General features: G+C 40.5%; 1 protein-coding gene across 1 annotated transcript in view; it reads right to left on the minus strand.

Moving 5' to 3' along the window:
* Positions 1–12,406: 12,406 nt before the first annotated feature.
* The window catches only part of PDSS2 (decaprenyl diphosphate synthase subunit 2), a 277,537-nt gene continuing 264,389 nt past the window's right edge, over positions 12,407–25,554 (minus strand). The window contains exon 7 of the mRNA XM_027856905.1: positions 12,407–13,910. Within this exon, the coding sequence (XP_027712706.1) occupies positions 13,752–13,910 (159 nt within the window). The 3' untranslated portion in view covers positions 12,407–13,751. The remainder of the gene's footprint in view (positions 13,911–25,554) is intronic.

Genomic DNA, 25,554 nt, shown 5'->3' on the forward strand with positions numbered 1-25,554 from the left:
AGGGTTGAGTGACTAGCCCAGGATCACACAGCTAGTGTCTGAGGCCATATCTGAATTCAGGAAAAAGAGTTTTCCTCATTCCAACCCCAGCACTCTATTCACTTCACTCCCTAGCTGCCCGTTTCAAAACTACAGCTTTCCTTTCTCTATTCCTTTTTGGGCTTGTGCAAAAGGGACTAAAGAGGAATGCAGGGGAGGACTGATGTTAGATTCATTCTTTAATGAGAGATCATAGATTTTGTTTAGCTCTAGAATTCAATGATCATTTGGAATACTAACCTTTTCCTAGAAAGGTATTGTCATCTATGAGAGGGGATTTATGATATGGCTGACTGAGCAACCAAATCTGGCACTGGAGTTGAGGGGCCTGGAGACAAGTTTTTCTTCCCGTATCTTTGTGTTTAGTGTCCTGTATTTGCCTCGGAGCTAGATAGCAAGGTGATTGATAGCTTGGCAACAAATAGATAAAAATTAAGGTAATTCATCTTCTCTGCTTTTGATTATAAAATGGCAATACTTGGGAATATGAAACATAGATCCTCAATGTTAAAATAAAAAGGTAACTTTCTCTTTTTCTTACATTCCCTACTCTATCCTTTCTTTCCTTCCTATGCCCACAAACAACAACAACAACAACAACAAAGTACCAACCAAGATTTAAGACAAAAGTATCAGAATTGATGACTAATGTGAGTCCCAAGAAAGGTAGGGCAGTCTAAGGGGATAGGATGAAAAACCTGGGTTTCATTCCTGCCTTAGACATTGAATAGCCTATGTCATTTAGTCTTTTTCAGCCTCAGTCTTCTCATCTGTAAAATAGGGTTAATAATACCTGTATCACCTACCATATAGGTAAGGCTCCAATGGGAAAACACATGTAAAATGCTTCACAAACTTTATTATGTTGTATAAATGTCTGTTGCTGTTATTACAATAGACTTAAACCATTACAAAATGATTTAAACATACAATGAAAAGTGCTTTTGCAAGGAACCTAGGTTTAGAAATATCAAATTAAAGGGGGAAAAAAGCATTTTAAAATATTTTCTAGTAGAAGACTCAGGTGTTACAGAGATTGAGATGAGCTTTTTTTTTTTTAAAGGTATTTGGAAGAGGTTAGAGATAAAGGTACATACATAAAAACTTAACTGCCCTCCAGAGTTACAGTTGAATGATGTCATTAATCCTATCACTTCACTGGTCTATATATAGTACAATGTATTTTTGTACTGTTCTCACATTGAAATTTTTAGGGGTCAGATAGAAAATGAAATAATTTTGAAGGGGGAAGTCATACATCTAGAAGATAGAGGGAGAGGAGGTAACAAATATTAAGCACCCTGCTATGTGTCAGGCACTGTTCTAAGTGCTTTACAAATATTCTTTCAAAGATTATAGAGAGAAAATGATTTTTAAAATAATTTTTGTTTTTTTAAGACTTTTGATTATATGCCATATGATCAGCAATAAACTAGTAAGATGTGAATTAAACCATATCACTGCTATCAAGGTACATAACAAGTTAAAGGATGTAATAAGTTAAATGATTTGTTGTTATCCAGTAGTGTTGACTCTTTGTGACCCCATATGGGATTTTTTTGGGAAAGATTCTGGAGTGATTTGCCATTTCCTTCTCCAGTGGATTACAGCACTCAGAGATTAAGTGACTTGACTAGGGTCACATAGCTAGTCAGTATCTGAGGTTTGATTTGAACTCAGGCCTTCCTGACTCTAGGCCCAGCACTGTATCCACTAAGCCATCTAACCAGCTTAAGGCCAACTAAGTGAAGTTCTGCAATCCTATACTTTAAAAAAATTATAAATTTAATATCAAATTCATATTAAATAATTAATAATTTATAATTTTAATAATTACTTTTAATAAGAAATAATTTAGTGCCTCATAGTGGCATGGAGATTACTATGGGTTTTCAAAGGCTATGTCAGCCTTCTGGTTCAACCTACTTACTTTGCAAACTGAGGAATAATTAAGTACAGCCAAAAAAGATCTAGAGATTTGGGAGATAAGGACACACCTGCCATTGAAGCATTTTTTTCAAAAGGTGAGATGCATAAAGTTGCAAATGACCAGGTAAGAAGAGTGGGGTAATTATTTACATTCTACATTGATCAAACCCCAGAAGGGTTAGCTTTCATAATTCAAAACTAAGAAGAGCACTGGAGAATATGGTGCCCATTCTAAGACATCAACAAAATGGCCTAAGCAAGGCATGGTAAAGGAGGATCAGGATAGGGACCGGGTCTGTGATTTCACTGATATCAGGAACTCCTGGATGAGAAAACTCCACTTACCAATGCTTGTAGGCAAAAATAAGAAATTAGTAAAAATGTTAAAAGGGTGAGTATTTAGACAAGGAAAATAGGATTCACAGGGAATATTCTCCAAGAAGACCTTCGAGGCTGCCGGAGAAGTTCATGAGTCCATTCTAGAAAAATCATTTTTCAGAAAGAAGATTTCTAGAAAGGGAAACTTCAAAGTCCTATCACCAAGTAAGATAGATGATCTAATGAGAGGAGCTTGAGGACTACTGCTTTAACTGATTTAATTGACTGTTAAGGAGATAGCGTTGGAACTCTTGGACTAAAGGTGTGTTTAAAAAAAAGTTAAAAGTATAGTGGAATTATAAAATTATCAACACCATATAGTAACTAACAAGCATTTATTAAGCACCTACTATGTGCCAGGTACTGGACCAAAATGGTAGAGGAGACCATCTTGAGAAAGAAATATTTTTGCCTCGTTAAGAATTCAAGCTTTTTAAAAAAAACAAAACAAAAAGGTTTTTAAAAAAGTTTTTTTTTTTTTTAAATACTTGCAAGTGGAGAACTTATACATCTATACAACTTCACCAGTAGAAGAGTTGGTGAGATGCATGTTATCAGATCTTATATGTGAACAGAACAAGTAGACAGAAAAATCAGTTTAAGATTTCCATGAAAATGGATTCAAGGAAAATAGATAGCACCTGAATTTCTATGTCCTCTCCTCTCTCCCTCATGGCCATCAAGAAAATCCCAAGGAGCCTGAGAAACTGAGCAGAAATTATTTTGAGAAAAAGTCTCCCAGCCTCCAAAGAGAGGCTTTTCCAGTGGTCCAGACATGGGATGGAGTTACTACTACCTACAGGCTTTACGGCTTATCGCTCATTAAGGAAAAATGGGGGAGGGCTGAAGAGCAGAGGGGCTGCTCTTCAGAAAACACAGATGACTCTACAAAGACAACATCCAGGTTTCAGACATAATCACTGAAATTTATGTGGAGCTCTGAAGTATACAGAGTGCTTTCCTTCAAACTGTGAAATGGGTAGGGTTGAGAATTTTCCCCCTTTTATAGATGAAGCAACTGAGACTCAAGGAGGTTATCTTCTTCACAAAGGCCCGGTTGCTCCCTTCTCCACCGCCATGGTTTCCAGTCTTCTGCAGAAGGAAGAGCTGACTAGCTGAGAAGAGCTGTGACTTCTGAAGATGTTCCACGGGTGAGTTTTACATCCGTCAATCCAGCCACAAAGTCTGTCTTCACTGGCGTGGGTAAGTCGGCCGTCCTTTCATCCAGCGTTCTTCTTCACAATAATTCACCCTTTCTCAGTATTAGACGGGAAGCAATTTCTGGTACAACAAAGAAGTTACATGTAAATAGCTTTTCTCAATGGTGGTTTTCTGCAGATGGCCACCACATATGCGGATGATTATCAAACCTGATTCTGCACTGACCTTCCTCTGAAACTGCAACCCCACATCTCAAGCTGTCCGGGTGTTGCTGTTCGGCAGTTTTTCAGTCATGCCTGCCTCTTCGTGACTCCATTTGGGGGTTTTCTTGGCAAAGATACAGGAGTGGTTTGCCATTTCCTTCTCCAGCTCATTTTACAGATGAGGAAACTGAGGCCGAGATGGTTAAGTGACTTGCCCAGGGTCACACAGCTAACACGTATTTGAGGCTAGATCTGAACTCAGGAAAATGAGTCTTCCCGACTCTAGGCCCCGACGCTGTATCCACCGCACCACCTAGCTGTCCTCCCCAACTGCCCAGATATCCCCACTATTAATTAACTCAAGCTCAACATGTCCAGAGTAGAACTTATCCTTGCCCCCAAACCTGCTCTGCCTTTTGACTTCCCCATTTCTGTGGGTGGCACCACCCACCCAATTACCCATGTTAGGGATGTTGCTATTGTCTTCCGTGTCTTTTTCCCTATGCCTCCCTTTGAGGGTATGTCAAATTGACTCTCAAATGCTATTGATTTGACTTCTGAAATCTCTCAGATCAATTCCTCGTTTCAATAATCTCACCACCACCACCCTAGTTCAGTCAGAGGATCATGATATTCAGAGCTGGAAGGGATCTTAATAGGCTGCTGAATCCAGTCCTCTCATTTTACAGATGAGCAAACCAAGGCCCAGAAGTGACTTGCCCAGGGTCATACAGCTATTACCTGCGGTGGTATTCAAATCCAGGTTCTTCTGATTCCAAATCCAATGCCCTCTCATTACACCACAGAGTATCCTACTTTTAACACCGACTGGGGTAGAGTTGGCCATTCTGTACTCAAATCTTTTTTGCTCCCTGCAGCTAGGCAGCGCAGTGGATAGAGTGCTGGGTGTAGAATCAGGAAGACTCATCTTCCTGAGTTCAAATCCGGCCTCAGACACTTACTAGCTGTGCGACCCTGGGCAAGTCATTTAACCCTCTTGGTCTCAGTTGCCTCATCTGTAAAATGAGCTGGAGAAGGAAATGGCAAACCACTCCAGTGTCTTTGCCAAGAAAACCCCAAATAAGGTCACCAAGAGTTGGACATGACTAATCGACTAAATAACCCTTCTAGATAGAGGGCAGAGCTGAATCCTTCCCAGGCCTTTCTTTCTGTCACTGGTGGATGATTTAATGTGTGATCCCTCTGCTTTCTACCTTCTTTCTCTCAGGGGATTTACTCAGCCATGTCCAGTTAAAATGATTAGCTCTGCCTCTCTACCCTAATTTAAATTTTTTATTTCTAGCTAACCCTTGGCCTCTATTTTAGGCAAAAACAGAGATTGGAGATGTCTAAGTAGGAAGCCATGAGAGTATTTTACAATGTCTGGTACTGGGCAGGCATGGAGAACAGAAGTGAGGGAAAGAGCAGACCACCAGTCTCGGTCCAAGCAGCCTGCAGGGACGAGGGCCCACCCAGATCTCTCCCTTAGCTCTGCCTCCTCTCAGTCTCTCTTTTTTGCCTGTTGTCCCTGTGCGTTTGAGACTCTTCATTGTGGCATGCAGCTGCTGAGTCTGGCTTTTGTAGCCCTCATTTCTTTGTTGTCTCGAACAGCGTGTCCCTAATTGTAATCCCAAATTGTTACCAGTTTGGACGGCATAGTACCTTCCTAAAAAGTCCCGCCTGTATTCACTAGTCCCACCAATCAATCCACCCCTAATATTCCTGCCAAATAAATCTTCTTTATGTATAAATCTGATCATGATTCTCCTCTGTTCAAAACATTTCATCGGCTCTCTATTAGTTACTGAACAAAGTCCGAGCATCTCAGCCTGGCATTTGAGGCCCTCTCCAATTTAACATTACCCTACCTTTTTCTCTCTCTTATATTTGCCTCCTTCCACGTATGCTGCTGGACTACTCATCATCCCTAGCATAAGTCTCATGCTGTCCTGACTCATTCTGTGCCTAGAATATTCTCATATTCTCCCCCTTATTCTTCCTGTCGAAACCCTCCCCACCACTTAAGGGGCAGTTCAAACGCTATCTCCTCCATGAATTCCATGTTTCTCATGTCAAGTCAGTAACAAACCTTCTCTACCTTGGACTTTGCATGGTACTATACCACATAGTACTATTTGCACATCTCCTATGCACTTCCATATCATTTTGTATTATAACTGTGTCTGTTATAACCCACTACATTATGAGTTCTGAGGTGGTGCAGTGCTGAAGTCAGGAAGCCCTGAGTTCAAATCCAGACCTTGACACTATCTATGTGACCCTGGACAAGTAACTTAACCTCTGTCTGCCTCAATTTCTTTATCTGTAAATTGAGGATAATAATATACCTTTCAGGGTTGTTGTGAAGATCAAATGAGATATTTGTGAAGCGATTAGCACAGTGTCTGGCACATAGTAGGTGCTACATAAATGTTAGCTGTTACTGTGATCATTATTTGTATTTCTTCTAGTGGCTAGCACAGTGTTCCTTCCAGATCACGTTGAAGCTGAAGCAAGTGGAAGGGCTGTGACTCAGGTCTTTTGACTCCAGGTCTAGCGTTCTGCCTCTCTAGTTTCCTACTTCCACCCCGAGTGTAAGGCATTGGCGACATTTGGAGCCAACCCCTCGTGAATAGACCTGTAAGAAGACAACTAATACCCTAATAAAAGAGTGACCTCCTGAGAGACAGTGTGGTGTAGTGGTTATAGACCTGACTGAAGGGTGAGCAAGTACTGGCTTTGAGTACAACCTGAGACGTGTAGTAATTGTGTAACACAGTCAATTTTCATCTCTGTGTCCCCAGCCAACCCTCATAGATATAGACTCTGGAAAAAAGTGATGGTACAAACATCCTTATTGTTGTTGAGTTGTTTCAGTTGTTTCTGATTCTTTGTGACCCCATTTGGGGTTTTCTTGGCAAAGATACCGGAGCGGTTTGCCATTTCCTTCTCCAGTTCATTTTACAGAGGAGGAAGCTAAGGTAAACAAGGTTAAGTGACTTGCCCAGGGTCACACAGCTAGTAAGTGTCTGAGGCTGGATTTGAACTCACTTAAATTCAATTCACTTGCAAGTCAAGACATCATCCTTCTGATGTCATTGGTCCTCTTCAAGACTGAAGGATGAACAGCAAGGGTATTCTTAATTCCAAGCCCAGTGCTCTATCCACCATGCCACCTAGCTTTCACCTTTCCACTATGTCAGACCGCCTCAATTCTGCCTGAATCTTGGGTGAGAAAACCAAGAACAAAACAAATAAGTATTCTATTAGGGTGTTTTGGAAAAGGAAGCATTGACAATATAATAGGAGAAATGGTGGGTAGTAGTGTTCTTAGGCTGAAAGCTTTATCCTTAAGAAAAATAAGATTGATTTGCCCGAACAGCTCTTCAATCATAGTAATTAGATTTTTAAAAAAGTGTTCATTAAAGACTTTTTGCTCAGTTACCAGAGGGTGTGTCATTCTTTCACCAGAGACACTAATTATAGGTCATAAAGGTAGGTGAGAAAGAGCCGTCACTGGGCATGAAGGTGAGGATAACAGCAGGCCTTGAAAGTGGGAGGATAAATTAAGATGGAGGTGGGCATAGGAAGAGGACACAGAAAAGTAGCCTTGGACTAAAAATTCTAGCGAAGATGTTTGAAAAGTGAGATTCTTCACATTGGTGGAACTATAGGGGAAATTACTACAAGGGAAGGTGGTGGCATGGATTGAAGGCTGGATTCGAAGTCAAAAGACCTGGCTCTCCTACTTATTACCTTGAGTGACCTCCAGCAAGCAATTTAACTACTCTGAGCCCCAGTTTCCTCAATTGTAATATGAGGGGTTAAACTAGATGATATGTAAGGTTTCTTCCTGCTCTAACTCTATGATGATCTTTTAGACCCATTACTGTTTTATAAACCCAAGAGAATGTCAAAAAGGAAGTCTTAAATACCCCATTTGTATCAAGAACCTGTTAGATTTAAAAGGATCTAACTGTGTATCTATCATTTTCCTCCCAGAGGGTTGGGTGGAGAGTTTAAGTTCATTGTTCTACACATGATTTTCCTGAGAATATGCCTAACCCTCTTTTTTGGTGCATTTTTTTACTCTATTATTTGTATTTTGTAACATTTTTTTTATTATGGTATTTTATTTTTTCCCCTGTTACATGTCAAGAGAAATTTTAGCATTTATTTTTGTAAGATTTTGAGTTTCAGATTTTTCTCCCACCCTCCCTCCCCTCCCTTCTTCTGAAAATGGTAGGCAGTTTGATACAGTTTATTCATGTGCTATCATGTAAAAAATATTTCCACATTAGTCACGGTTGTGAAAGAAGAAACAGATTAAAAAAGAAAACTTTTTGGTGTATTTTGAAACAAGTTTTTGTCTTCTTATGTAGATTGAACCTATCTTACGTAGATTGAATCTTATGTAGATTGCACAGAATAACAACTGTTATCTGTAGTGTGCTTTAAAGTTTAAGAAGCATTTTACACACTTAAATATTGCTTAAGTATTACAACATCCCCATGAGTCAGGTTGGACAGGTATTATTTCCTCCCATTGTACAGATGTGGAACCTGAGGGTCGAAGGGGTTACAGAATTTGCTTAGAGTCACATAGTTTGTAAATATCAGAGGCAGGATTTAAACTCAAGATTTACTGGCTCCAAGTACAACGCTCTATCCTTTATTCCACATCATCTCTCAAACGCCTTTGGACCTTAGAAAGAGCTATATGCCAAAGAAGCCAAAATCCTAAACACTTAAGAATTTAGACTGAATCAGTAAACACACAGCTTGGTTCCCTCTTGGTTGTTGTTTAGTTGGGTTTTATTCATGTGTGACTCTCCATGACCTCATTTGGAGTTTTCTTGGCAAAGATATTGGAGTGATTTGCCAGATTTTAAAAAAAAAATTTTTTTTTTTTGGCAAGGCAACTGGGGTTAAGTGATTTGCCCAGGGTCACACAGCTAGTAAGTGTCAAGTGTCTGGTCTGAGACCACATTTGAACTCAGGTCCTCCTGATTCCAGGCCCAGCACTCTATTCACTGCACCACCCACCTGCCCCTGATTTGCCATTTCTTTCTCCAGCTCATTTTACAAATGAGGGAACTGAGGCAAACAGGTTAACTGACTCGCCCACGGTCACATGGCTAGTAAGTGTCTGAAGCCAGATTTGAACTCAGGTCTTCTTGACTCCAGGCCCAGCACTCTATCCATTGTGCCACCTCGCTGCCCTGTGTTCCTTCTAGTTGTTTTAAAGTGATAACTGAATGACTATGGCACATGAACAACAAACTATGAAGACTGAATGTACTTTAATAGAGTTTAGTGTTGTAATCAAATAACATTTACAACAAAGTTAATCAGACACATATTTAATGAAATGTATAATTTTGTGCTGTATGATAATTAGGAACAGATGGTAAACCATTCACCCAAATGACTCTTAATAAGTCATTTACTAATCACTATGTTTTAAACAATCAAACCAAGAATTTTGAGGGTCAACTTGAGGGATAGGGTGGGGAAATCAGGATGAACTAGGACCCTGCCCTGAGGCTCCTCTAAAAAGACTCAGTATATAGGGGAGACCCAGGCCTCTTCCTTTTATAGCAGGTGGTGGTACATAGCTGGGGTGTTGCATCAGCTTCCAGGTGACAATTGTATCCACCTCCAAAAGCCAAGACAGCAAAGGCAAGTACTTGGTTGGTCAAACTCAAAAAGCAGTTATTAAAAGTTCAATATTGATATGGCAGATCTCCAGTGAAGTAAGCCAGGGATCTATCCTTGGTCCTGTGCTGTTTAATATTTAGATGAAGTTATAGATGGTATGTTCACCAGACCTGCAGAAGACACAAAACCAGGAGGGTTAACTAACATATTGGATGGCAGAATCAAGGGAGAGCTTTCTGTAAAACCATAAAAGATGAAATTCAATTAGGACAAATGTAAAATCTTGCATTTGGGTACAAAAAAAAATCAACTTTACAAGTACAAGTTGGAAGAAGGCATGGATAGACCAGAAGATGTTCTGAAAAAGACCTGGGAGGTTTGGAAGTAGACTGCAAACTCAATGAGTCAGCTGTGTTATGGAGCACCCAAAAAAGTTAATGTGATTTTGGGCTGCATTAAGAGAGGTTTATCTTCCAGGAATTTGTTGTCATTCAGCCATTTTTAAGTTGTGTCTGAATCTCTGTGACCCAATTTGGGGGTTTTCTGGGCAGAGATATTGGAGTGGTTTGCCATTTCCTTCTTCAGCTCATTTTACAGATGAGGAACTGAGGCAAACAGGGTTGAGTGACTTGCCCAGGGTCACACCTAGCAAGTGTTTGAGGCTCAATTTGAACTTGGGAAGATAAATCTTCCTGATTCCAATCTACTGTACCACCTAGGTGCTTCACCTTCCAGGAGTAGGGAGGTAATATAGTCCCACTGTATTGCTTTAGATTTCATCTGCAGTGTTTTGTTTATAGTTATGTTATCACTGTTTAAGAAGGACATTGATGAACAACAACATAAAAATGTCCAGAGGAGGGCAACCAGATTAATGAAGGGTCTTGAGTCTATGACATATAAGGATTAGGTGAAAAAAATGGGCATGTTTAGAGAAGACTCAGAAGGTACAAGATAGATGTCTCTAAATACCTGAAGGGCTATAATGTGAAGGAGTGATAAGGTTTATTCTTTTTGGTCTCAGAGAACAGAACCAGTAGCAATGGGTGGAAATTGCAAATGGGCCAATTTAGACTTGCTATTAGGAAAAACCTCCTAACAAACTGAACTGTCTAAAAGTGGAATAAGCTCTCTCAAGAAATGATGGATTACCCCCCCCCCCCACTTTGGAGGTCTTCAAGAAGAGGATTGAAGGGTATAATACACCTGCCAAGTATATTATAGACATACTTTTGTGTATGGGTTGGACTAGATGGTTTCTGTAGTCTCAACTCCCAAATTTTGTGATTCTGGGACACCCCTTTCTGTGTGTGTGTGTGTGTGTGTGTATATACACACACACATATATGTATACATGTGTACATACACATATATACATATACACATACATACATATATACATATATATACATACATACATATATATATATATATATATATATATATATATATATATATATATATAACTGGCAAACTTCATTGAAGGGTAAAGATCAGCTTAGACTTCAGATACAGACAGAAAGCTGGTGAGACTCAAAAAGAGAGAAGAGACCAACTCCTTTCTTAGAAGATTTGTCATTTTTAGGGGCCACAAGCTTCTTTTCTTACCATAGCTCTAGGAGTTAGAACAGGAGGGTAAATTAAATGGTCTCATTTAAGAGTTCTCCACATTTTAGTCTGAAAATCCACCAGATATTCATTTGGGCCAACAAATCATTCCCCAAGGTGGACTAGTAGCCATCTCTCATTCATGCCTTAGCATAAATTAGTTCTGAACAACTTGCTTCCCTAGTACCAAGCTAAGATGGTGAAGCTTAAGGTTTGGGCAAAGGCAGGAGAGAAATATACTTCTGGACCACAGGAACATGGAAAGCCAGGCCATGATTATATAGGAGTCTGTAGTTTGAGAAGTGCCAGGCAAATAGGAAGGTAGGATGAGGGCACCTTGGGCCTGAGGGTTGGAAGGCAAAGGAAAAAAGGTAGCAGGATGTAGGAGGCGGGAACAGAAAGACAGCTAGGAAGCAGGCACAGAAAGGGAGCTGGGGAGAGGACTCAGAAAGGGAAACAGGAAGGCCTGCAGAATAAGAATGGGGCACAAAAAAGGAGATGCTAAAAAAAGGGAATCTAGGATTGTGCTCAGCACAGAGATGTGCCCATGGTATTTCTTGACCCGTGCAGCCAAGCATTAGCGTACCTTAAAGGGATCTATGCCAACAAATCTATATTTCCTCTGACTCTTGGCCTACAACTTGTTCTCTCATCCTTTCTGACCATACTACTTCTGACTGTGTAGCTCCCTTCAGACCCTCTGTTTTCAAAGTATTCTCCCAATCCTGTCTCAGGGGCACTCAGACTTGAAGGAGAATCCTCTCTCCTATGATGTTTGGAATAGGTAAGGCAAAGGGTATGAGTGAGTGGCAGAAAAGCCTGTGGCTCTGGAAGAAGAGATAGAGGAATTGCTAAAAAAAAATGTAGGATCAGGGATTTAAAGCAAGAAGGAACCTTTCATTTTCTTCATTTTTACAGATGAGGAAACTGAGGCCCAAAGGGATTAAATGACTTGTTCAATAGTTATACAGATAATAATGAATAGCAGAATTTGAATCTAGATCTTCTGACTCCAAATTCAACATGGTATCCACACCTGGGTGACCAGGGATCTCCTTTTCAAATTTCTTGTTTTATTTTTTTGTTTAGGAGACAGGAAATTTTTACTCTACAAAATGTAAACATCACTATTCATTTTCTTAATAGGAGTTAAAGGACATTTAGGCCCCATCTGAGGAAGACAAAGCATTAGGATAGCTTTTCCAGAAGTTAATGATTAAAGAAAAAGCCTGATGGAACACATCTTAACTACAGTTACTAATTAAGCCAACAACAGTGAGAAAAGTAATTTAAACAGAAAAATAAAATGGTCTACTAATCGACATCTCTATAACAATTCAAACCATACGTGCATAAAACTAAACAATTACAATAATGTTTCAAGTACATTTTAAATATTTTTTAACAACACAATGATTTAACACATATAGTTTTATATCTTTTATTCAGATGTATGCTACCCGTTTGGTCCCTGATAAAGGAGCTCTATGACTTTTTTGGGGGGGTGAAGAATTTAACAGAAATAACTCCACTCAGAGTCTGAGTGAAGGATATAATGAAATCTGTTTGCTGTGTTAGCTGTTTCCAGATTGGGCTGTAATTACACTACATAAGGAAGAAAGGTAGCTGAGTCTCAATCTAGATCATTTATGTAAACTCAGCCTTCTTGTCAACGCTGTTCTCATATTGCATGCATGCAAACCACAAAAACCATCTCCTATGAACAAAACAGAGACAGTGTCAAGTTGCTGGGTTGTGATATACCTTATATTCTTTCTGTAATTGGATGTCTGTGGTTCAAGACTTTCAAATTCAACACTGTGAGGTTAAACAAAATCCCCCCAACAAATTACCTGGTACTACGATTAAACCACGGAAAATTTGTACCAATAAAAGAGTATTCCTCAATCCTAAGTATTACAAATTTATACATTTCATTTGAAAGACAATTCTGTTATTAATCACGGAAAAAAGAATGTATCATTGTTAGCGAAGATGACTTTGATCAAGGAGAAAAAGTCTGGTTCCCTGAAATGGTGGTTAAAAATTTAATCTTCAGGATAGAGAGAGAAAAGAGGCAATTCCTTCTTCTGTAAGAACCAAGTGAATACCAGATAGCCCTTAAAAATTTCCTACCTACGACACTTGACACATTTTCTCAGTACATTAAGCAAATATTAAAAACATGAGGCACAAAGTATTTTCATATTTGAATACATAAAACTGAGAGGAGACATAATTGCAGAGAGACAGAGAAAGGGTATTCCTTCCTAATTCACTGGACTTCCCTTCACAACGACAAATTGGTAGATTAATTCTTGACTTCACACTCTTCTAGTCTGGCCTGCTCAGAAAGGGTTGCTCACGACACCTGCAGCTGCCTGCCTGCCCCCCTCCGTCCTTTTTAGCGTAGGGAAACCACAGGCCATCACCCTGGCGCCATCCCTAGCTCAGTCCAATCAATACGGACTTATTTCCTGTCCATTTGCTGAGGTCACAGGAGCGAAGCTCATTAATTATTTCTGCTAGAGCTGCCTCAAGTGTGCTTCTGGCATGCCAAGTGAAAACTGTTTGACCTTTTTTTTTTCTTCTTCTTCTCCTAATTTTGTTTGCAGCAGCTCCAAAAAGAAGGCGAATCTCATTCAGTTATGTGGTAAATGAAAAAAAAAATTAAACCACTGACACATTTAGATGGTTCACAGTGGAGACCTCTCCCCACATCTTCCCTGTTATTTTCAGCCAACGAACAATAGTCTCTTTTTAAATTCTGTGTCAAGGAAACCTGGTGACAGCATACACAATGTTTTCTAAAGCAGATCTGGCCTCAGAGGGAGGAAAGCACTCCAGGGCTTCCAGGGCCTTGTTTCCATGGTAACGACATAGGTCAATAGCTGAAGTCACACCTTTGCCAGCCAGGATTGCTTCTTGCAACTGTTAGGAAACATATGCATAATAAAAATCAGTTTTGAAGATACCCAGTAAGCGCCACACTTATATACATCTAAGGGGGTGAAAATAGATTATGTATTCAATACTCCTCTTACCTTCTTTTCAGGTAAAGAAGACAGCATTTGCAAATGGTCCAAAGGACTAATGACCTTAAGGTTGCTGGAAGCCCACATCCTCCCACCCCAAAGGCACAATAAGCCCCAATCACAGTAATTACATCATCTCCAACATTACACCACCTCTCTGTAACTTGAAATGTCCCATTCTTGAGGATGAATGTAATACAGGTGGAGGGCATTTAAATATCTGGCATTTTGCATTCAGCAGCCTGGTATTTTTATGGGCAGCATGCTTCACTGACATAGTAGTTAATCACTTATTTTCTTTTACACCATATGTTGATAACACTCGTCCAAATGAAATTTTAAAACAGAGTGCTGCATCCAAATGCTGTAAGTCAAACACTCTAAGACTTAACTTTGTCTGATGTAAGGCAGCAGAGTAAGTTGTGAAAAGAGTCAGAAGAGCTGGATGACTTGTCATGGATTGGCTGTATGACCTTGGATAAATCATGTAACTTGCCTGAGCCTCAGTCTTCAGATTAATTAAACGGGAATAGTAACACGATCATTACCTACCTCAAAGAGGGGCTGTGAAGATTAAATGAGATAATGTATGTAAAGTGATGCACAACTGATAAGTAAAATGTACTTGACTACTACTACTATTATGAAGCACCAGTTCAGTATGTCATCCCCCAAAAAACCAACCAACCAACCAACCAACCAACCAACCAAACACACCTCCTTATCAGTTTTCCACTAGGGAAAACTTTCAGAAACGGCCACTCTGCCCTATGTCAAAGCATAAATAAGCATGTGTCCAGGGTTTCACTTGTGAGTAACTCTTGATAATTAGTCTTCCACTCATTCAACAGGAATTTAAGTACCTACTATGTTCCAGGCACCATGCTAGGTACTAGAACAAAGACAAAAAGGAAATTGTCCCTATATTCAAAGAACTTATATTCTACTAGGGGATAGGGGAGCAACAAGAACATAGAGACATAAATACAAAGTAATTTAGTGGAGTGGAAGGATCAAAACAGGCCCAGTGCAGGAGATGACATCACAGCTGAATCTTGAAGGAAGCTAAGGATTCTACCAGGTAGAGGTTAAGGAGGGATGTCCTCCAGGAGAGGAGGGCAGACTGTCTAGATCCAAGATGGAAGTCAGAATGCCATGAATGGTGAAAGAGCAAAACCAGTTTGTCTGGAAGGTAGCAGTGATATACCATAAGCCTGGAAAAGCAGGCTGGATGGAGGAGCTAGATCATGAAGTCCTTTAACATTTATTAAGTATGGATTATGTGCCAGGCACAGTGCTAAGTGCTGGAGATGCAAAGAAAGGCAAAAGACAGTCCCTTCTCTCAAGGAGCACTTAGAGCGATGACAGAGACAATGCAAACAACTCCAGACAGGATAGATTGGGAACAATCAACAGAGAGAAGGAAGGCCAGGGAAGCCAGGAGGTAGAGGTGCGGAGGGAGAGCAATCCAGGGATGGGGGACAGCCAGAGAAAATGTCCAGAGCCAAGGAATGGAGTGTCTTGTTCATGGAACAGCCAGGAGCCCAGTGTCACTGGACTGCAAGGTACAAGGGGTAAGCAGAGCAGAAAGGTGGGAAAGGGTCAGGTTATGGAGGTCTTTGAATGCCAGATAATTTTATATTTGATATACGTGACATAGATAATAGGGAGTCACTGGAGTTTACCAAGTGGTGGTGGTGGTGGTGGTGGCATGGTTTAGTCCAGCGGTGGGGAACCTATGGCCTTGAGGCCACATGTGGCCTTCGAGGTCCTCGGGTGAGGACTTTTGACTGAGTCCAAGTTTTACAGAACAAGTCATTTTATTAAGGGGGTTTTGTTCTGGGAAGTTTGGATTCAGTCCAAGGGCCACACTTGAGGACCTAGAGGGCCACATGTGGCTCCACTCCTGGGCAGGTTCCCCATGCCTGGTTTAGACTTATACTTTTAGGAAGATCAATTTTTGTGGCTGAGTGGAGAATGGACTGGAATGGGGAGAGACTCTGGCAAGGAGATGAGCCTTATTAAGCTATTAAGGTTAGTAAGACTTCAAGATATTAAGGTTACTGGGATAGTCTAGGGATGGGGGTTTAGCCATGTCAGAGGAGAGAAGGGGTCATATGTAAGAGATGTTATGAAAGTAAAATTGACAAGCCTTGGCAGCAGATTGAATATGGTGGATGACAGAGAGTGAGGAGTTGAGCATGACACCTACATTGTTAGTTTGGGGTACTGGGAGAATGGTCCTGTCCTTGACAATAACAGGAAGTTTAGAAGAGGGGAGGATTTTGGGGGAAAGGTAATGAGTTCAGTTTTGGACAGGTTAAGTTGAAGATGTCTTCAGAACATCCAGTTCAAGATGTCTGATAGGCATTTAGAGATGTGAGTCTGGAGGTTAAGAGAGAAGACAGGACTGGGTAAGTGATCTGAGACTCATCAGCACAGAGATGATAACTGGATTCTTTGGAGATGATGAGATCACCCAGTGAAATAATATAGAGGGAGATGAGCAGAGGGGCAGGCAGTTGGAGATAGGAGACTGGAGATGAAAGGCTTTAAATGCTGAACAGCAGTTTGCGCTTTATCTCAGAAATAACTCGGTGCCACTGAGGCTTTCTTAGCTGGAGAGTGAACCTGTGCTTTAGGAAAACAATTCTGGTATCAGTGTGGAATCGGATTAGAAAGGTAAGAGCCCAGAACCTAAGGAGAATAATTTGGAGGCTATTTGAACAGTTTTTAAGAGAGAGGCAAAAGCTTAAATGATCATGGTGACCATGTGAATGGGGAGAAGGAGACAGATGTGATACATGCTGTAGAGAGAGAATCGGCAAAACTTTGCAACTGACTGGATATCGAGTTGGGGGTGAGGGAGAGTGAATGTAAGCCTGGATGACCGGAAGGACAATGATTCTCTCCACAGAAACAGGCAAGTCGGGAAGATGAGAGTCTGGGGGTAAGGCTAAGAAGTTTTGGACATGGAGGAGAGGCATGCAGCCCAAATGAAGCAATGGGAGCTTGGGAGTTTGCCAAGAGTATAGAGAGAGAAGAGAAGAAAGCCAAGGCAGATCTCTGGGATATGCCCATAATTTGAGGACAGCACCCACATGATGAGCCAGAGAAAGCTCTGTCATGAAAACCCATGGAAAAGAGAATATTCAGGAAAAAGAAAGGTGACTAATAACACTAAATGGTGTACAGGGGTCAAGAAAGATGAGGATGGAGATACCATCAGATTTAGGTAATTAGGAGGTAACTGTAGAGAGCGGTTTCATTTGAGAGAGGAGGCTGGAAGAGAGATTGCAAAGGTTTGAGAAGTGAGAGGAAAGGAAGCTTTTATGTTTCTGCTTCATATGAACCGAATAACGATAATTTAATGACTTATCCCCCTGTCTCACAGATTTACCAGCTTCATTATTCAATAATTCAACATATATTAAGCACTGCTATGTACAAGGCTCTCTGCTAGGTGCAAGGGGGGACAAAGGTAGAATAAGAAGAGATTTTAGCTTCAATAAATTTACAATGTAATTGGGGAGAAAGACATATACAAATAATTATGCTATAAGACTGAGTTAAGTGTAGAACAGAGGTAAAGACAAAGTGCTAAGAGAAATTTGAGGAGGGAGAGCTTATTAAGTTACGTGACACTTTTATGAATTTGGTACGTTTATGAAGTGGAGGCCTTTTTTATGTGATTCCCCTCCCCCCATTAGAATGGAAGCTTCTTAAGTACAGGGAATGTGTTTGTTTTTCCTTGTACAGTATTTGCATTGTGCTAAGCACAGTGCCTAACACATAATAAGCACTTAATAAATGCTCTTTCTTAATAAATGCAGCGAGGATATTGTTGTTATTCAGTCATTTTCAGTTGTGTCCAATCTGTCACCCCATTTGGGATTTTTTTGGCAAGGATAATGGAGCCATTTCCTTCTCTAGCTCATTTTACAGAAGAAAAAACAGAGGCAAATAGAGTTAAGTGACTTGTCCAGGGTCACACCTAGTCTGAGGCTGGATTTGAACTCAGGAAGATGAGTCTTCCTGAATTCAGGCCTGAGGCACTTTATCCACTGCACCATCTAGCTGCACAACCCTGCACTGAGGATATAAACAGAAAATTAAGTTAGCTTTGTTGTCAAGGAACTCATCTTATAGTGGGGGAGATAAGTTAGATGGAAATGTCCCATGATCCTTAGGGTATAGCCACAAAGCAGATGACTTTAATGTCAAAAAAAAAACAAAAAACCTCAACCTGTCCAAAACTGGACTCATTATCTTTCCCTAAAGAGCCTCTTCTTTAATGTCATTTCCATGGATAAAATCATATCAATTTATAATGTTGAGTCATTTGATAGCACCAAGGACTCTGGGGGTAAAAACTTTCTTTTCTGGGTCTTCAGGAATATTGACTTATAAAACTAAGAGAAGCAGTTTCTAGGTTTCATCCCATGGGGTTTGCTTCTTGGGATGATGGCTACGGGAGCTGGCATGGAGGCAGGACAGGTAGTCCAGAGGATGTTGCCATTCCCCTGCTCTTGGGCTTATCTGCCTATTGAGGGAGCTGGTCAGCATTTGGTATTGGTGGTGTTGAGGAAGGTGGACCCTATCTTCACAGGGATAGTTTCTCTCAATGTCGGCTATGGGGCCCATGCTAGAAGCAGGGCTAGCAGTCTATGGGGCCTGGTAATACTCTAGCATTTTAGGCTCAGGGTCCTGGGCTATCTCCACTGGAGTCCAAAGGGAGTTAGTTAGTGGTTGATATGATGGTAGTAGTTTGATATGCCTGGCATATGACACCTTTTGGTCTCTCCCTTAGGATACCTTGCTATTTCAGCTGGGTTGGTTTGCCTGGCCCACAAGTGGAAGTTGGATGTCTTGATAAGGAGTTTAAACTTTATGCAGCAGGCAACGGAGGAGAGTCATTTAAAGTTTTGGAGTGATGTGATTAGTGGTGCATTAAGAAAATTACATGTACAGTTAACCCTTCACATTGCAAGGGTTATGGATGTGGTACCCTGGCAATCTGGAAAATTCACGTAAAATTTTATGGTCCTCCCTTTGTACCAGAGAAGTCTGAATTATTACAGTATTAAAAGATAAAACATGTTGACATTACACAGTATTCTACATATATTTTATGCATTTCTGAATTTTTAAGCTTTTTCTGTGTCATCTGCTGACCTTCCATGTCATCTGCAGCTTCTGCAAAACTCCCCCAAAATTCCCATTTAATTTCTTATGCTGACCCTCAATATAGCAAAACTGCCATGGGGAAAGTCGTGATGTGGAAGGGATAACTGTACAGCAATAGGAAGAAAGGATTTAAATGGAGATAGATTTGCAAGAAAAATGACTAGTAGGCTGATATAATAATCTAGGTTACAAGTTATAGGGCCTAAAGTAGAGTGGCTTGCAAAGTTGGGACTGACTTCAGAATATTGTAGATTAAGAACTGATAGAATATAGAGAGGTCAATAAGTGAGGGGAAAGAGTTGTGGGCAGCTCTGTGATATGTATATATATATATATATTTATATATACACACACACACACACATATACACATATGTTCAATATGTATTATATAACATCATATATTACAGATATGTATATATTTACATATGTATATATGTATTCCCAGTGCTTAACAATGCCGTACGTAGAGTAGGTTCTTAATACATATTTACTGAATGAATGAATGGTCAAAGTTGACAATGAGGTCTTGAGCCTAGATAACTGGTAACACCACTAGAAAGAGAATTAGGGGAGGGATAGATTCTGGGAAGAGAAGGGGTCATTTCTCTAAAGGTGATCATCAAAGCATAGAGCTGCCAAGGAAGAGATCATGGAAGGACCAAAGACAAAATCTTAGAAGAGAACCATATTTAGGGAGCTGAAGAAGGCAGTGGAGTAAGCAAAAAAAAAAAAAACCCCAAAAAAACAAAACCAAAAACCAGAGAAAGAATGGTCAGAAAGAAGCGAGACCCGGAAGAGAGTAGTGTCACAGAAAAACTAAGGGAGGAGATGGTATCAGGTGGTTGACAGTGTAAAATACTGAAGAGAGGGCAAGAGTGAGGACTACAAAAAGTCATGGGATCTGTTGATAAGGAAGGAATGTTTAGGCTGGAAACCTGAAGAAAAGAAGACAGGGGAGGAGGGAAGGTAGGTGGTGGTGATGGTAGTATTGTTGGTGGTAGAAAGACAGCATGGGGCAGCTAGATGGCCCAGTGGATAGAGCACCGGCCCTGGAGTCAGGTGGATCTGAGTTCAAATGTGGCCTCAGACATAACACTTACTAGCTGTGTGACTATGGGCAAGTCACTAAACCCCAACTGCTTGCCAAAAAAAAAAAAAAAAAAAGACAGAATAGCTGTCTATGGGTATTTGTGTGGCTATCACATCAGAAGACAGATTAGACTAGTTCTACTTGGCTGAGATGGCCAAAGTAGGAGCAACGGATAGAGGTTACAAAGAAGCAATTTAGGCATGACCTAAGGAAATGCTTCCTAAGTCAGAGTTGCTCACATATGGGGTAAGTTGCTTTGTGACAAAGGGAATTTGTGGTGTTCAGGTCTCACTTAGACTAGAGATTGTCTCAGAGGTTCCCACCAATCCTGAAAGTCAGTGATTTTGTGACACTGGCTTTATAGAAACATATTCCAGCAGAGTAATGGCGGTAAAAGTCAGCGTAAGGGACTATGGAGGGCGTGGGTGGTAAGGAAGCCTGGGTAATGTATACAGACCTGTATTTCTAGAAATCTGACAGTGAAGATAAGAGGATAGCTCAAAGTGGAATAGCAGGCTTGAAAGAATGTTGTTTTAGGATGGAGGTGATCTGAGAATATTTGCAGATGGAGGAGAAGAAGCCAGTAGAAGGGAAAGCTTTTGAGGATGCAAGAGGGAGGACCTCTGATTAAGCAAGGTATGGAAAGAGACAAGAGGGGTCAATCTAAGGGTTAGTCTTGGCAAGGAGGAGAGCCACCTCCTCCTCTGAGACCAAATGGAAGGAGGAAAGGAAGGAAAAGGACATAGACAAGATTTGGGGAGTAGAAGAAGTTAAGGGAGTTAACAATGGATGGCCCGTGTTTCTTTACTAAAAGAGTAGGCAAGATAAGCAGGCTGAGAGTAATGGGTTAGACTGAGCATGCAGCTGAGGGGTTAGGAGAGAAGGGAAGGCAATAATAATAATGATAACAATAATGATAATAATAATAATAATTATATAGCTAGTACAGATATTATCCCATTTGATTCTCATAACAATCCTGGAAATCAGTTTCTATTATGATCTCCATTTTACAGTTGAGGAAAATGAGGGAACAAGAAGTTAAGGGTCACACAGATAGTAAATGTCTGAGGCCAGATTTGAACTCAGGTTTTCCTGAATCTAGGCCAGTGCAATCTCTTAGTATAGAATAGCTCCTCTGGAGAATATGATGGAGATGATATGCAGCTTGGCTAGCATACATTTAATTTATAGTCATGTGTACCAAATAGTTCATATAAATAAACGGAGGATCAAAACGCTTATTTCCTGGCTGGGGGTAGGGGTGAGGTCGGAGATGGGGGTGAAGAAGAAGACGACTCTTGGTTAGACAAATCATCAAAAACCAATAGAACCAATGTAGAACCAATGGCAGACGATTGTAGAATTACAGTTTTAGGACTGGAAGTAAGCTTAGAAATCACTTAGTTCAACTCCTCCATTTAGCAGATGAAGAAACTGAGTCTTAGAAGTACCTTGCCTAAAGGTCATATAAATAGACAATATTAAATCTAGAATTAGAACCCAGTTCTCCTATTCCCAATATACTCCTCTTTCCATGATAACAAGCTTTTCAACCCTTATATTCTTTCAAAAAAGATTTAATAAGTACCTTCTACCTTCTCAGTACAGTGCTAGGTAGCAGTCTGGCTTGGTGGATAAGTCAGGAAGACCTGGATTCAAATTCCACCCCAGTCACTTGCTAGCTGTATGACCCTGGATAAGTCAATGACCTCTATCAGCCTCAGTTTTTTTCCATTGGTAAAATTCAGATTAAAAATAACGTCTACCTCATAAAGTTGTGAAGATCAAGTAAGTCGTTTTCTTGTCGTGTCTGACTCTCTGTGACCTCATTTAGGGTTTTCTTGGTAAAGATACTAGAGTGGTTCGCCATTTCTTTCTCCAGCTCATATTATAGATGAGGAAACTGAGGTAAACAGGGTTAAGTGCCTTGCCCAGAGTCACACACTTAGTAAGTGTCAGAGTCTAGATTTGAACTCAGGAAGAAGAGAAAAATACATAAAGGCCCAGACAAGACAGTTAAATAGGTCATGGATCTAAATGGACTAAGCACTGTCATCTTAGACCACATGGCATAGATCACCAAAATTACTATTTCCAATCAATGTGTACATATGAACATTTTAAAGTTAATAAAATTATAAACCCATCCTTGTTCTTAACTTCCCTATTTCTGTTGGGAAATACTTTGTTTCAAGTATTTCAGCAACCTTTCAGTCCCAGAGGGTAAGAACTTCAGGCATCCTCAATTCTTCACTCTCGCTCACCCTCTCAAGCTCAATTGTTGCCAAATTTTGTTGATTTTCATCTCCATCCTCTATCTCCTGCATTCATCCAGTTCTTTTCATTAAGGTGCCCACCACCCTAGTTCTGGTACTCTTGACCTTTTGCCTGGATTATTGATATGGTCTTCTAATTGGTTTTCCTGGCATCTCCCTTCTCCAATCCATTCACCACACTACAGATATTCCTAAAACATGGGTTTATTTGGGTCAAAGAACTTCTAGTGGCTCCCTATTGCTTCTAACATAAAATGAAAACTCCCCTGTTGGGCATACAACACTCTTCACAATCTATCTTTCCTGACTAATTTCACATCACTATCCCTTCATGCACTTTTTGATACAAACTGGCTTACTTGTGCTTCCCTATCATGGCATGTCATCTACTACCTCTGTACCTTTGCCTGGGCTGTGCCCTCATGTCGGGAATGGTCTCCACCTGACATTCACCTCTCGGGATTTTTAGCTTCTTTCAAGGTTCAGTTCTGTTTCCACATCCTACACAACAACAATCATAGCTAACATTTACTTTGAATTTTAGGGTCTGCAAAATGCTTTATACATATTATCTGTTTTTTATCATCGCTACAACCTTGTGAGGTAGGTGTGATGATCACCCTCATTTTACAGATGAAGAAACTGAGGGTGAAAGAGGCTAAGTAACTTGCTCTGGCTTATACAATTAGTCTCTCAGGCACTTGAGCTGCAGCCCAAGTTGGACACTTCAGCTACTCTATCACCTAACTGTCTCAAGCCAATTAGCAAGCCTACCTCCCCACAGTCCAGTTATTCAGCATTTACTTTGCATGTATTTTCTATTTACCTATTTATGTATCTGTACTGCACCCCATCCCCCCGAATGTGAGCTTCTGAAAGGCAGGGCCTATCTCATTTTTGTTTTTGTAGTTCTAGTGCCTGACATGTAGGAGGTGCTTAATAAATGCTTGTTAAATTAACACCACTGTGGGGCAGCTAGGTGGTACAGCTTCTGGATTCAGGAGGACCTGAGTGCAAATCCAGCCTCAGACACATAACACTTACTAGCTGTGTGACCCTGGGCAAGTCACTTAACCCCATTGCCTAGCCCCCTCCCCCCAAAATAACACTAATGTGATTTGCAAAACATTCATTCATTCAATAAACATTTATTAAGCAGCTTCAATGTGCCAGGCACTATGCTAAGCACTAGCTATACAAAAAAAAAGAAAAAACTGTTCCTGTCCTCAAAGAGCTTACAATCTAAAGGAGATGACAACATGCAAACAAATATATACAAAGCAAGCTACACACACATACACACACACACCCAATAAATAGGAAATAATTAATAGATGGAAGGCACTGGAATTAAGTGGGGTTAGGAAAGGCTTCCTGTAGAAGGTGGGATTTTTGTTGGGACTTAAAGGAAGCTTGGAAAGTCAGTAGTATGAGTGGAAGAGGGAGAACATTCCAGAAAATGCCTGGAGCCACGTGGAACAGCTAGGAGGCCAGCGTCGGTATATCAAAAGGTAGATGTTGGAGAATAAGATGTAAGAAGACTAGAAAGGTAGGAGAGACTAGGTCGTGAACTGCTTTGAATGCTGAACAGAGCATTTTGTATTTGCTCTTGGAGGCAATAGGGAGCCACTCGAGTTTATAGAGTAGGGAGGTGACATAATCAGATCCAAGTTTTATGAAAATCACTTTAGTGGCTAAATGGAGAATGGAGGAAATGGGGAGAAACTTAAGGCAGGCAGATCCACCAGCAGCTGTTCCAATAATCCAGGTTTGAGGTGATGAAGGTCTGTACTACAGTAGGGGCAGTTGTCAGAAGACAGAAGGGGGCAAAGGTGAGATGGGGGGCAGGGTGTGAGATATTGAGGAATCCAGGATGACTTCTAGGTTACAAGCCTGAAGGACTGGGAGGATGGTGTTGTCCTCTACTCTTTCAGATCCATTCACAGAATAAAGGCATTTTATCTACCCTCATAAAGCAGTATGTATTTGAACTGATAACACATGGTAGTATTTTGGGGCTCCTGATGATTCTAATTTCGAGTATGCCAGATAGTAAATGTGCAATGCCAGAGAAAATACAAATGCTGTGTAGTTCAAATTCTCCATTTCCCCCTCCATAGGTAAGCAACCACACCTCCATGTCCACAAAGACAAAAAAGGGACAGATTATGTTCAAAATAACACTTGAAGTATTCCAGACAGAGTAAGCTAGGTTCAAGTACACACTCCCTGGCAGCTGGTATCATTTTTTTTTTATTGCACATGAGAAAAGTGATCTTTTTCCTGCAACTGGAACAAAACCTGATACCCAGGATGGGCAACTTAATGTTATTCCTGCCACAAAAAAGCTAATTTCTCCCTAACAGAATCTTAGACTTTGTACTTCAACTTGGTCATCTTATAGGTGAGGATACTGAGGGTTAATGAACTTGCTCAAGGTCACTGAGCTTGGACTAGAACCCAACTAGTTTTCTGACTCCCCAGTCCTTAGCTTGTTTTCATCACATTTCCTCTCCTTTCACTCTTCATTAACTGAGACAACTCTAGCAGGGCATTATTCTCCTAGTAAATACTTGACTTAAGTTGTCTGTGGAAAGAGTACTGGATTTGGAGTCAGATGACCTGGGTCTGAGTCGCAGCTTTACCACTTAGAATTTTGTGACTTTGGGCAAGTTCTTTCATCACTTTGGTTCTGAGTTTCTTCAACTATAAAATAAGGAGGTTGGATTAGATGAGGGATTCTTAATATGGTGTCTATGAAATTGTTTTAAAAAATCTTTATTAAAAATCAGTTTCCTTTGTAACCTCAGGCACTTTCTTTTATTCTGATGAAGGGTCCATGGGCTTCACTAGATGGCCAAAGGAGTCCACGTGCAACTTGAGAGCCATAGTAGAGCCTTCTGAGCTCATCTTGGTCTGATCAGTCACAGTTGGACACACTGTACCTTGACCCCAACACAGTGATATCAATTTGGTCCTCTT

This window comes from Vombatus ursinus, unplaced genomic scaffold (assembly GCF_900497805.2).
Source record: "Vombatus ursinus unplaced genomic scaffold, bare-nosed wombat genome assembly UNPS02000582.1, whole genome shotgun sequence".
Classification (NCBI taxonomy): Eukaryota; Metazoa; Chordata; class Mammalia; order Diprotodontia; family Vombatidae; genus Vombatus; species Vombatus ursinus.